General features: G+C 38.4%; 1 protein-coding gene across 3 annotated transcripts in view; it reads left to right on the top strand.

Annotated features, from left to right (window-relative positions):
- Positions 1-13076, top strand: part of EPB41L4B (erythrocyte membrane protein band 4.1 like 4B) — a 163854-nt gene that overhangs the window by 69991 nt on the left and 80787 nt on the right. For 2 of the 3 annotated variants that reach the window (XM_053992285.1, XM_053992277.1), the window contains exons 7-15: positions 2630-2750; positions 3365-3452; positions 4012-4100; positions 4342-4411; positions 4584-4753; positions 4851-4960; positions 6974-7004; positions 7479-7509; positions 8483-8550. In XM_053992285.1, the coding sequence (XP_053848260.1) occupies positions 2630-2750; positions 3365-3452; positions 4012-4100; positions 4342-4411; positions 4584-4753; positions 4851-4960; positions 6974-7004; positions 7479-7509; positions 8483-8550 (778 nt within the window). Of the gene's footprint in view, positions 1-2629; positions 2751-3364; positions 3453-4011; positions 4101-4341; positions 4412-4583; positions 4754-4850; positions 4961-6973; positions 7005-7478; positions 7510-8482; positions 8551-11487; positions 12898-13076 lie in introns of those variants that run through there. The other variant, XM_053992292.1, reaches the window with a different exon arrangement.

The raw sequence follows: 13076 nt of genomic DNA, 5'->3' as shown, positions 1-13076 counted from the left end.
TAATAATAAGCATTTTTGGTGTAAAGATTGCTACATTTTATTGATATTGGAAACATAATTAAGCAGAAAAGTATAAAGAAATTTCAATTATTCCCTCCTCAGTGGGTTACATTTTCTTTGTAAAATGCAGTCTTGCTCCTTAGTCTGCCTTTCCTAAGAGTGAGGAAAAAGCAATGAATTGCTATTTAGGCATCAGTAGTCTGAGCCCTCTGAAAGAAGAGTATTTTCACAGATAAGCTTTAAATTTCATACATGTCTTTTTATCAAGGGAGTTTTCTGTTAAAGTAATTCTTGGTTTCCAATAGCAATTTCCAAGGTTGATTTTTTTTTTTTTTTTTTGGTGTGAATCATCTTTCAAACATAAAGTGTTGATTTGTTGCCAGTCCCATGAAGGAAATTCTGTAGCAAGTAACATTGATTTGTAGTATGGGGTAACATATGAAGCAGATAGGTAATATTATGCTTCACTTAGGGATTATCTGTGGAAATGTTGTCATCAAACTTGAGTTCTCAATGTTACAGTTGGTTTTTAACTGAATCATTAGTGTTGTATGGTCTTAGTCTTTAACCAGATATACTTTTGAAGCTGCTAATTTTATTGAAAAGGAAAACATTTTGTCACATCTCCAGTTTTCAGTTCTAATCATAAGACATCTTCATGGAATACTGCAAACTTTTTTCCCTCTATATAACTTATATAGCTTATAGAATAAGCTATATATTTAAAAATAAATATATTTTTGGAGTTTTCAAAAACTTTGTAGGAAACATCCTTTTGAAAATGTCCCTTAGGTTATTTTTTTAAAGAACACTGATAATGTATATACATGTGTTGTATAACACCTGCCCCACCTTCCACCCTCCCCCAGAAAAAGGGCTGAAAAGGGGCATGCGAAAGGATGTCATGAAGACAAAAATGAAGAGAGATGGGTGTTGTGCTGTGCCCTTACTTCTCAAAATATTAGTGCTGCTGAGCCTCTCTGTGTGTTTTCTGTCCTACAAACTCATGATTCTTCTCATCCCTACACATCTTCTTTACAGCACAGTCAGCCTTCGTTCCCTGCCTTCTCTCTCAGTTAAGTAGTAGAGAAATCTCCCATGTTGTTCCTGGATGGTTGGCAACACATCAAACTTCAGATCCATACCTTTTTCTATCCCCTTGAATTCCTCCTTGCTAATGTGTTTGCTGTGGCTCCCTCTTGTATACTGGAGATGGGACTGCCAGTAATTCTTACTATCTGGTTAAATAGGCTTCCAGCTTTGCTGAAACAGCCACAGAGCTGAGATATCTGTATGTCCTTTTCTTTAACAGAGATAAGAATACTGTAACTCACTATGGAAGATTACTGTTGAGAGTAAAATGTGTGTGTGAGACAGTAATTAAAAATGCAGACCAATGAACTCAATCTCTTTAATATCCTCAGGACTGCTAAATGTTTCAGCAAAGCTCAAGTTCTCAAAACCATCTAGTAGGTGTTATCAGCCAACAGACTGGATTTTGAATGTAACTTCCTATCTACTGATGGATCCTGTTAAGTATTTTTGAAGTCTGGCTGTGACTGAAATTTTTGCAGCTGTTAAGTGTAAAAGTGCCCTGAAGGACTAAAACTGTTTTCTTCAAGGGATTTAGTTTCCCTCAATGCTTTTTCATTTTTATTTTTATTTTGGTAGTAGTAGTAAGAGTAGTAAACAGTTAAGAAATGCTGACTGACAAAGGCCTGGTTGGGAATCACATCATATGTCAGGTGACACATGGTATTGCTGAAGAGTGTGTTTTCCACTGATGCTTGCCACACAGTCCCAAGGCAGTGACGCTGCAGCCTCTTAGTACAGCTGAGAGGCTCCAGGAGCAAAGCTGTCACAGACACAAGGCAGTTAATGGTGTCAGGCACTGAAATGCTCAGCACTTGCATCTCCTGCTGAGCTCAGTGGAGTTGGAAAGTGTTCTGCTCCTAGAACAGAAAACACCAGAGCCTAAGCATATAAGTAGAAAGTGACACCTTAATTACGTTAATGTTTCAGAAATTTTCCTTAAAAATTATTGATCTGAATATTACACCACCACTGTGATTTTAAAAGCCACACAGCTTTATCACTGGTTTAATGAGATTAGGTATTCCCTTCATGTTTTTACATGAACAGAAACATAACTCCTAAATTTGTCCTAAACCAGGAAAAATAACAAAGCATGCAATAGAATGGGAAGTGTTAGGGAGTGAAAAGTATGCAACGAGAGGAAGTTTCAAAGTAACCACTTCTAAAACAGAAGATGCATTGATGATTGTTTTTAATAGAAACTTTATTTCCTGTAAGTGCTTTTAAATCCAGAGAATCAGCTTTAGTTGAACTGGTTCAGTCATAACATTCCTGAAGGTCAGAATTCTGTACCACAACCTTACTCTGCTCCTGCAAATGCATTTATCTGATTTCTGCTGTAAAGTCTGGTTTGAATTTACTGGGGCCAGGAGTGGGGGGCTGGGATGTTAACTTAAAGCATTGACACAAGTGCATTCTGCAACATGCTTAGGAACTTGCAAACTATCCTTGTCTTTGTAGGGATAATGGAATGAAATATTTCTGGTCATTCCAAGATCTTTATATTTTTAATTTCTCAATTGATTGATTTCAGCTGAGTTGGGAGAGTGTGAGCACCCTGAGCACACACCAGAGCTCGTGTCTGAATTCAGGTTTGCACCAAACCAGACTGAAGCAATGGAATTTGACATTTTTCAGAAATGGAAAGAGTGCAGGTAGAGTACCTGTGTGGGAGTGGGGTCTCTAGCAACAGTTTTTTTCTCTTCTAAAGTCAAATCCTTTCAACAGGCATGAAATGGGGATTATGTTTGTCAGTGGAGAAGTATTGTAAAAAGGCTTTGAGCCTTCTCCTTCCCTAGAAGTGGCAGGCAGTAATTTAGGGAAGGTTGGTGGGGCAAGTTTTAATTTTTTAATGGTTTTTCTTTAGATTATTTTGTAATAATTTAAGGAGACAGTATTTTTCCTGTTTATGTTGGAAATAAATCTCTTTCTCTCCCTTTCTCCCCTTCTCTCATTCAAACATAAATTTTATGTTCAGGGTGGTAGCAAACTCATTTTCCTGTCTTTTATTAATAAATATGTTTCATTTTATTGATGCTTCGTTACCTGAACTTTCATCCTTATTGTTAGTTTTAAACCTTTTTGCATTTTCAGTCCTCTGTTTTATTTTCATTTGGAGGGAAGAGGGTAAAAACATAAGCTAAGCTTGAAATACCATTTAGTGTCATTAAGATTCGGGACACAAAGAACAGGGTTAGGGGAATGAATCTGAGAGCATTTAAAGTGGACAAGAATTTTTTACCATAAAGTATGAATTTTATGTTCATAGGGGAAAGAGCCCAGCGCAGGCTGAATTGTGCTACTTGAACAAGGCTAAATGGCTAGAAATGTATGGTGTAGATATGCATGTAGTTAAGGTAAGATCCATGTGATGTTTCATTTTATCAGTGTCAAGTCCCTGCCCTGGTGTGGGTCAGTCCCTGAGGAGTGTCCTTGTTATGGTCTGGGTTGTCCCATGGGCCATGGTCCCTCAGAAGTCATTGCCACCTGCAGTACTCCTCCCAAGGGTGCTTCTCTGTGCTCCCACAGCACCCCTTTCCACATGCCTTTTCCTGTGTCCCTCAGTTTCTTCCTATTGTGTTTCCTTCCCCTGGCAGGAACTGCCTGCTCTTAAACAGGTGAGGTGAGGTATGGGCTGCCCTGGATACAGCCCATGGATGGTGTGGATCTCTATGGATCTCAGAGCCACTTTGAGCAGCACATGGCCTCCTCCCACAAAGGGCAACTTGCAGCCTCCTGTTGCCAAAATATGCCACTTTGCACTCAAATACAGATGCATATTCTTCTGCTCTGTAATGTTAAAAAAATACGGCAACTTTATTGTTTAGTTTAAGACCTATGGATTTTACAATATTACTGTATTAAGGTTTACACTGCTCATGGCAGATTGATTATTTATTCTGTACTTGCTTGCAGGGAAGAGATGGTTGTGAATATGCTCTTGGACTGACACCAACAGGCATATTGATCTTTGAAGGAGCCAACAAAATAGGCCTATTCTTTTGGTAATCTGCTTTTGTGTTATATTCCTTTTAGTTAAAATGCTGAAATCTTTCTCCTTTGCATAATGGGATCTTGACTTGTAATTTATACTTGAATCTACAAAGTTTAAAATCTGAAGGTTAAATCTGAAGGTGGATTAGCCTGGTTAGAAGTACCACTCTCACTCTCATATATGAAATAGCTGTAGAAATAAAATTATTTTAATATTATTTTAATTTTCTTCTTTTTGATTCTCGTGTTTAGGCCTAAAATCACAAAAATGGACTTTAAAAAGAGCAAACTAACGCTCGTGGTTGTAGAAGATGATGAACAGGTAACTTCTTTCCCTTACTTGGGCCTGATCCAACAAAGTGTGGTGTGTGCTCAGGCTGGTAAGAACACAAGGGAGGCTCAGCACACTGTTGGCCCAGGCTGTGTTTCTCCTACCAAGGACAATAACGAATATCATGCATGCCAACTTCCAAAGCTTTTGTTTCTGCATTTAGGGCAGAGAGCAAGAGCACACATTTGTTTTCCGGTTAGACAGTGCCAAAACGTGCAAACATTTGTGGAAGTGTGCGGTGGAGCACCATGCTTTCTTCAGATTGCGAGCCCCAGCAAATAGTAAATCTAGTAGATCCGACTTCATAAGGCTGGGATCACGCTTCAGATTCAGGTATTTAGTGAAGTAACAGCAATATATTTATACAAAGGAGCAGGTACAGCTTCCAGCAGAAGGCAGCAGTTTACTTTGTTTATTTCTGTGTTTTAAGTGGGAGGACAGAATATCAAGCAACACACGGGACGAGATTACGCAGAACTAGTACATTTGAAAGGAGGCCCAGCAAGAGATACCCTTCTCGGAGGCATTCCACTTACAAGGGTAAGTGTTTGTAGACATCTGTGCACTGAACAGGGCATGCAGGTGTCCCGTTAAATCCTAGAAATGTCGCAATACAATCATGACATCTGTACCACATTATAAAAAGAGGAGTATGTCAGATCGCCTAAAAAATCAAAATGTGCATGGAGCTTTTTTTGCCAGAGTTCGTTGTTTCCCTCTTCTGTTTTTAATCTCTATGTACAATTAATTCTTCCACCCCCTTCTATGGAGGAGGTACCTATGCTTTCTTTTGTTGCTCTACTGAGGAGGAAAGAAAAGTTGCAGAAAATCCACTAAGGCAAAGCGTGTAATGTTTTTTTGAAGAATTGCTTGTGTCATGTGGGGTGGAACAGTGTCTAAAAGCCTCGCTGACTTGCTTATCTAGCCAGACAATTTTAGGGTTATTGGACAGTCTCATTATACAGTTGTTGTGGCTTTCCTGACTGTAATGACGTTATTCACCTGTCCAGACTCTGACCTTAACTAGCTTGCCCTGGGAATTGAGATGTGCTGAATCTAAATGGAATGACAAGGAATTCATTTCCCTTGTGGTTTTGTAATTTGTCCTTAAAAAAATGAGCTTTTTGTTCCATGTAGAAAAACCTAGGAAGGAGCCCTGCAAGATAACCCTCTCCAAATTCTGTATTACTTGAGCCTGCAGGTATAGTTGCCATATGGAGCAAGGCTGCTGTACACAGTAGGGTGAGATGACATTCCCTAAGAATGTCTTTGCACTCGTTTGCATTCCCAGAATATAACTCAAAGTTCCATGAGCAGCCCTTGTGGTATTATGGGGACATTTTTGTCTCATTTACAGTGGGAGGAAAAAGGGTGACAAGCATGCATGCTTTCTAGAGGCTGTAACTCTTTCCCCTGCTTCCTTCCTTAGTACATGGAAGGAGTTTGTTTAACTGAAATGCAAATTTAATAAATCTGTGAGATGCTGTTATCTGAGACATGAGAGTCAACTACATAGTGCGGCTTATTTTATAACTGGAAGAAGAAATTCTTTAAATTTAATTCTTGCCATAACAGGATCTAACAGACCTGCAGGTTCTGCCTTGAGTCTCAATGCTTCTGTACTTTTGTCTGTGAGATAGAGGCAGAAGAGACAAAGTGTGGCTTATGCTTAATTATGTCCATTGCAGCCAGTCAGAACTTCTTTCACACCCAAGTGATTGCCTTCTAGAGAGCTGAACAGTGCTAAGTTAGTGCAAAAACTCCCTGTAGGTTGTTGTCTTCCGTGCATCTTTTGGCCATTAAGCCCTGTACCTAAATGCAGCCCACGAGGGTTGGATTCTCTCCTAGCTCTGTCGCTTTTGAGACTTCTACAGTGTGCCATTAACTTCCTGCATTCAGCAGTCAGTTGGATTTTCACTTTGAGAAGTTTTTCAGTTCTCTCGAAACACACACAGTCATGAAAAAGAGATTATACACCCCAGTTACTCAGCTGCCACCTTCATCATTCTTTCCAGCGTGTCCAAAGCAGAGGCCAAGACCTTGTTCCTCAAGATTACTCAGTGCCTCCCAGGATTCCCAACTGATGGGCTATTTTGGCTACCATTGTTCCCTGCAGTAAGACACAGGCCATTACCAGCTTTGTGTATACTCTGGTTTCTGTAAGATAGTGAAAATTTCTGCAAGGGTAGCTTCTGATTTTCAATGGACTTGATGGTATTGGAATGGTAGTACAGTAAGATAAGAAAAAAAGTGCTCTGGTTGTGCAGAACATACTCTGCCAAAAGTCCTATTGTGGCATTTGGGAAGAATATGCTTGTCTGCTGTCATCTCTAAAGGGCTTTCACTCTGTGAAAGTATGTGTCTGCCTCATACTTTATTATGTTGCACAGGATTACTAGAAAGCACAGGGCTGCACTTGAAATTCAGACACTTCTGTGCAAATATGTCTGTATGAGGATTCCCTTTAGCCATAGTGTAACAGCCCAACAACAAGAGCTGCAAAATGGCTGATACTTCACTTGTCTTAAGATTTTGTGTTTGTTTCTTTTTAAGCAAACAATCCTGTGAAAGCAGCACCACTGTGGTAAGTGACTGCTCAACTTCTCTCTACCTCTCAGTTGCTGTTCTCGGGCTAAAAGGATTCTGAAGACAATATCTGCTTTAGGATTTGTAGACACAGATTCTCTGGTGTGGGATGAATTGGTTTGGCATGTCTTATTACGCATCTCCAGATTCTTCCTGGGGCTGTCTGCTTCCACTGTTTAATCCATTTCCTTTATTATTTTTATATATGAAATCAGGCTAAAGTAAAATGTACTTTTTTTGCTCACTGCTCTTATGCTAGCTTATCAAGCATAATTTGTTCATGTTTTTTAAATCTAAAGCAAAGAAAAAAGTTTACACCCCTCTTTCACATGTTAACTGCTGTGGTGTATATCTTGAATAAAATAATGATGTCTTTAAGAATATGAATTTTCTCTGTAGTACTTCCCTGAACTAAAAAACATTGTGATGTAGATGTATTGATTACATAAGAGCAATTTTTTTTCTCTCTTAGTGCTAAAAGTCCTGAAGTCCATAACTACCAGGTAAGAGCATACCAGTTACAGAGGAAAATGTAGTCATTTCCATATTTTATGGTAAATATTTTTACTCTTTATAGTTTATACAACTGTTTTGCTCCCCTTTCCTTACTCTGGGGTAAGATTTTCTGATGGGTTAGAAATAAACTGCACCATATTGGGGTTAAGGAATTTTCTCTTTTTTCCCCGTGTTCTTGGATGCTCTGCAAGCTGAGTACACTCCATTTGTCATCTTCTTTCCCTTCCTTTTCTTTCTGTGAAAGTTAAAGCCTTTGGGATGTGATGGGCCCCAGGAGACTGCTGTATGAGCAAGCTTTTGTCTAGAGCAGCCTCTCACAGTAGGCGATCGTGACAATTTCAAAGTTGCAATTACCTCCCTCATCACAACACTTAGAGAGTTCCCTGCTGGTCAAATGCTTGTTGGGGTTTTTTTTTATACACTCCAGGGAAAACATTACCTGGTTTTCATCTGTGCTACTGACAGACAGTGGGTACTGAGAAAAAACAAGCTTCCAAACTCTGTATATACATGAGAACTTAGTCTTAACACTTTTTATTACAACTCTGAGCATTGATTTTGTTTTACTGTTTCTCTTTAAGATCTTATGGACATGAGAAGGAAATCCTGTCACCAAAGACATGAGACCTCCTGAAGCCTGCTCTTTATAACCTTTCTTACTCTCCACCTTTGATCAAAGTTGACGTTTTTTGATGTGCTTTCTACGAGAAGCACTAGATGTGCCAGGTTGTCTGTCAAACAGGAGAGGAGTTTTCTTTGCATTGTCCCATGAGTTTGTCCTAATGAGCAGGGTCATCACCAAGAAGCTTCACGTATGTGCTAATGACATGGGAGGAGGTTGGAAGCATTAGGGTTTCTAGGGTTCAACAGGAACGTATTCCTCATGACCCCAGGAAAATAAAAGTTAATAGGGAGCTTTAACATGATTTCATTAACCAGGTTCAATGTTTCCATTTGCAGCCCCAGTATCATCCCAATATACATCCTGCTCAGCCGCACTGGCATCCACACACACCTGTGAATGTAAGGTAAGCAATCTTCCCTTTGTGAAGAAAAGATGATTACTTTTTCTTTATGTTATTCAGTATGAAGCTTTGGTGGCCCTGTTGAGCAGTTCTCTGCACGTGAAAAGTAAACGGAAGTTAGAAGTATGGGATATAGAGACAGTGTTAAATAGCTTCTAAATTTTTTTCTAGTTGATTTCTAATTCAAAATAGAATGTTAGTGGTCTCGTGCAGGGAGTATGTTGGATAGGGAGCTGCTCTGTAGCTTAATCGCAAATTGATCAGTATTTGTTTGTATTTAATTTCCTAAGACAGAGAAGAAACTCATTTTAGTGTAAAGTTAAGTTATTAATAATTATATTCTTGCAGTGGAGCACTGTTTTTCATCTTTTGCAGAAATGTATATGAAAAAATGACAAGTACATGGAACAATTTATCAGGAACATTACAGATAATGAGTAAAATTATAGCACTGAGTTTTTGAGAACTGTTTCACAAAAACATTCCTGCATGTGCTGTTGTGCTATCTTCTCGCATACTTCTTTGTTTGTAGCTAGTGATGAGAGACATTGAGTGAAAAGAAATTTTGGAAGAAATTCAGTCCAATTAAAACACACTTGGTGGAATGCATGGTGAAGGCATGCATCTGCTGGTGGATATGTGTCTAGATGTGTACACATGATAAAAACCAGCCACTTTTTTATCCTAATAAAAAGTAACCTTTTTAGATTACTCAGTTGTTTAGACAAATAATTGTCTTCAGTGAAAAATACCAATACCCTAATCTTTGTTTCTCCTTATCTAACATTTATATTCTTACATCACAATAGGTAGACTTTGGTTTTAGTGTGGGCAGACTCTGGGGATGAGGCTGAGTTTAAAATGGATGAAAAGACAATTTGGTATGAGTTTGAGTCTGAGAATGCAGGAAAAGGGCAAATATATTATTAGAAATACTAGGCAGAGAAGCAGACAGGCATTATCATCTCAAAATTCCTAGTGCACAGCAGTAAAGCAGATATTAAATTTGTGTTAGAAACAGGAGACTTGAAGTTGTGTAATGAACTTTGCCTGTATTTCAGGCTCAGGAGTCTTCCTGGTTTTAGGGTTTCTTTATCCAGTTTATTATGAGCACTTTAAAATGTACAATTCCACATTATGAAAGAGTGGCTGTCAAGAGAGCCTAATGATTTTATAAATCATTTGAGGTTTTGCTGAAATTTTTCTTAAGATTTCATCACTTACTATACCAGTCCATGACATTTTAAAGCCAAACAGTTCACCCTGGAGCAGAGTGATATTGAAATAAGCACAATAATGTATTGTAGTGTGTGTAGATAACCTCCCCCTTCAGCCCCTCCACTCCCTGGGCAAAGACTAAGGTCAGTGAAATATGAACAATGGCTTTTTTATAGCAAGGCTTGTAAGGATGAAAAAACACAACCCATACTTAAAAGCTCAGTCATAGAAGCTTGGTAGAAAAGGTGCTCAGAATTTTTGTCCCATTCAGGTAGAAGCATTTAAAAGTGTGGTTAAAGTGGAAGTTTCAAGTTATTCTAACTTGGAGTCAAAGTGAAATAACTGGATATTTAAGATCTTGGACAGCTTGATTTGAAAAATCTTATTCCATTCGATTGCAAACTAGAGATCACAACTACAGATGCATAAAATTCTTTCTGCTGTGCATGAAAGTCTGGAATAGGCATGGGCTGAAATGAAATGACCTGTGTTATGACGTGTTATATATGGAGCTTCCGTTGAATAATTTGTGAAATAGTATGTGGAATTGTGTCTCAGTTTTCTTAGTAAAATTCTTTCAGTGAAATTGTTTGCAGTTAGCTTAATATTTAACCTTCAGAAAAAAGAATTCCAATTAACAGCTGTCATTATATAACTTTAGAATATATCTTAAAAAAAGGTAAAATCTAAACCTTGCCTGTGTTTCTGCTACTATAAAAAATACTTACCAGAATCATAGAATGTCTTGGGTTGGAAGAGACCTTAAAGATCATCTGGTTCCAACCCCCTGCCTTGGCCAGGGACACCTTCCACTAGACCAGGTGGCCCAAAGCCCCATCCAACCTGGCTTTGAACACTTCCAGGAATGGAGCATCCACAGCTTCTCTGTGCAACCTGTTTCAGTGCCTCACCACCCTCACAGAAAAGAATTTCTTCCGTATATATAATAATTGCAGCTTCAATTTGGTAATAAGGTAATGTTAAATGTCGTGGTTTCCTACATAGTGTTCAAAATTGTTGTTTTATTTATTCCCCACTCTGCTGCAATGATTCAGGGGACACTGTAGGAATGGTTGAAGTTAGTATCTCTAAGCAGCAATAAGTAATGAACAAGTAAGGAAAAAGATATTTTCCTTGTAGTACTTTTGCAAGTCTCAGAGAATTACCTGTACTAACTCGACTGGGGGTGTTCTTAAGAAAATGCAACTCTGTAAATTACAGGCTGCTCTAGTGTTAATTAACTGCACCAGTGCCAAAGGATTGGCAGCAACTACAGAAGAGCAATTTTCATTCATAATAGGATTGCCTTTCTTAACCCTTTGCACTTCAAGGATGTATTTTCATGAGCTCAGCATTTTGCATGATATGTTTTATTTTACCGGTTTGTTGTACAAATTTAGTTCTCCTGTAGCCTCCTCCTCCTTCCCCACCCCCCCCACTTTGGAATTCCGGAGCATTGATGCACTGTGCTTGTCTGTAACATTGCAATCAGAGAGGGTTTTCAATGATTGAGCTCTGGTTGAAAGCCTTTTGAAATCAGCTAGAAGATTTCCAGTTGCTTCAGCAGCTTCAGCTTCAGACCTATCGGTCTGTCCCCATTGCCTTCCCATGCTGTAGCTCCATGCGCATGCTTAGCACTTGCAGGATGAGCTCGTGTTACTGTGTAGCACTCCTAAGTTGACTTCCATTCCTCACTAACCAATAACTGTGCAAATGGTACAGGCCACCCTATCATGATGACAGGCCCTATTGGAAACCCCCCACAAGTGGAGAGGACAGCAATTTACGGTATATCCAGGAACAGAACCAGAAGAATTTAGGAGGAGTCCAAAGCATGGTGTACCAAGATAAACTCATGACGACTCTCTGAAAAAGAGCCATCTTCATTTCACCTGCCATCTTAGACATCATTGCATTCCATGGTCCTTGTCTGTCTGCAGTATGTTCAAAGTGTATTGTGCATAAAGTGTGTGTCTTTGTATGTACATCCATCCTTGTTTAGTGTTCGTGGACATTCTTGGGAAAAGTGTTTTCCATATCTTCGTTTAAAAAAAATCTTTAAAAACCTTTTTTGAATTCTGGTAAGAATTTTCAGTGCCCTGAGACCAGAAATATTTCTGGGGGTTTTCATTCTACGCTAGTTTCAAATCTGTGACCCTCTGCCTGCTGTTAAAGATCAGACATTTGTGCCTTAGTTATTTTTATTACCTTGTTTCTTTTGAGACAAATTAATAAACCGAGAACTTTGTTTTTTAGTGGCAAGCAAATAGGAGCTTGGAGGGAGGAAAAAAACAGAATTCATACTGGCAATCAAATTGGCTTGTGGGCCACCAACAAAGGGAGGCTACTGAGGCAGTCATATGTTTGGATGTCATTTGTTCCTAGTTTTGTGTTCTGCAGAAGAAAATAGAGGTGCTTACCTAACTTTGAAGACAAGTATAGGGAAAGAACACTGTAATAAATTTCACAGAGTATGTATATCTTTTGTACTTCTTATATTGATAGCATTCCCCAAAACCATACTTGCTGCTATAAAGGCAAGAATGTTAAAAATTAATCCTTGCTAAAAGGGTGCTGCTGTAATCTTATTTTTAATGTGATTATAGAAGTGAACTTTATAATTACATAAAACTACCTACTGCTAACTTTTCTCTGAATGGGCTCAAAAACACAACATATAATCAGTACATTAAAAATGAGGACATTCCAGTGGAATAGCTCTATTTTTTTAAAGTTAGACATTTGTCAAGTTGAATGTATATTTTGCAGACCTAGGACTTTGAATTGGACTGGATGGTATTTTGATCACTTGCAGACTTTTTTGTTATCTTCAAACCAAAAATCACAGTGCCATTTTCACTTGTGCATTTGTTTTAGTTAGGCCTTACATCTCTGGTCTCTCTGAAGTTGTTGGAATGGATGAATCTTCATTTGGGATGTTTTCAAAATGAAGTAGTTTTTAACTTGATTTTGATAAATACACATTTATAAATGGCTATAGTGAATTTTTTCAGAGCAAATTTGATAGTTTATAACTTTTTGTGAAATACATTTGTTTACAAATGCTATCTTTTATTATTTGTTTTGATCTTTCCTGTATGTGCTAAGTACAAATAAAAAATGTCAATCTTGTTGATCTGGTTATGATGCATTATTTATTTTTGAAAGATTTTGGGGGAGGGTGGGTAGATATGCTTGTACCTGATTTCCCCTGTAGTTACTAATGCTGTGATGGATCAATGTTTCCAGTACAATCTGTAGAGAGGGGAAGACAATAAAGCAATTGTGCACTGAGATGTGAAAATGCCAGA

This window comes from Vidua macroura, chromosome 1 (genome assembly GCF_024509145.1).
Source record: "Vidua macroura isolate BioBank_ID:100142 chromosome 1, ASM2450914v1, whole genome shotgun sequence".
Taxonomy (NCBI): Eukaryota; Metazoa; Chordata; class Aves; order Passeriformes; family Viduidae; genus Vidua; species Vidua macroura.
Note: the sequence above shows the minus strand (reverse complement) of the source record. Positions and strands in the feature narration are given on the sequence as shown.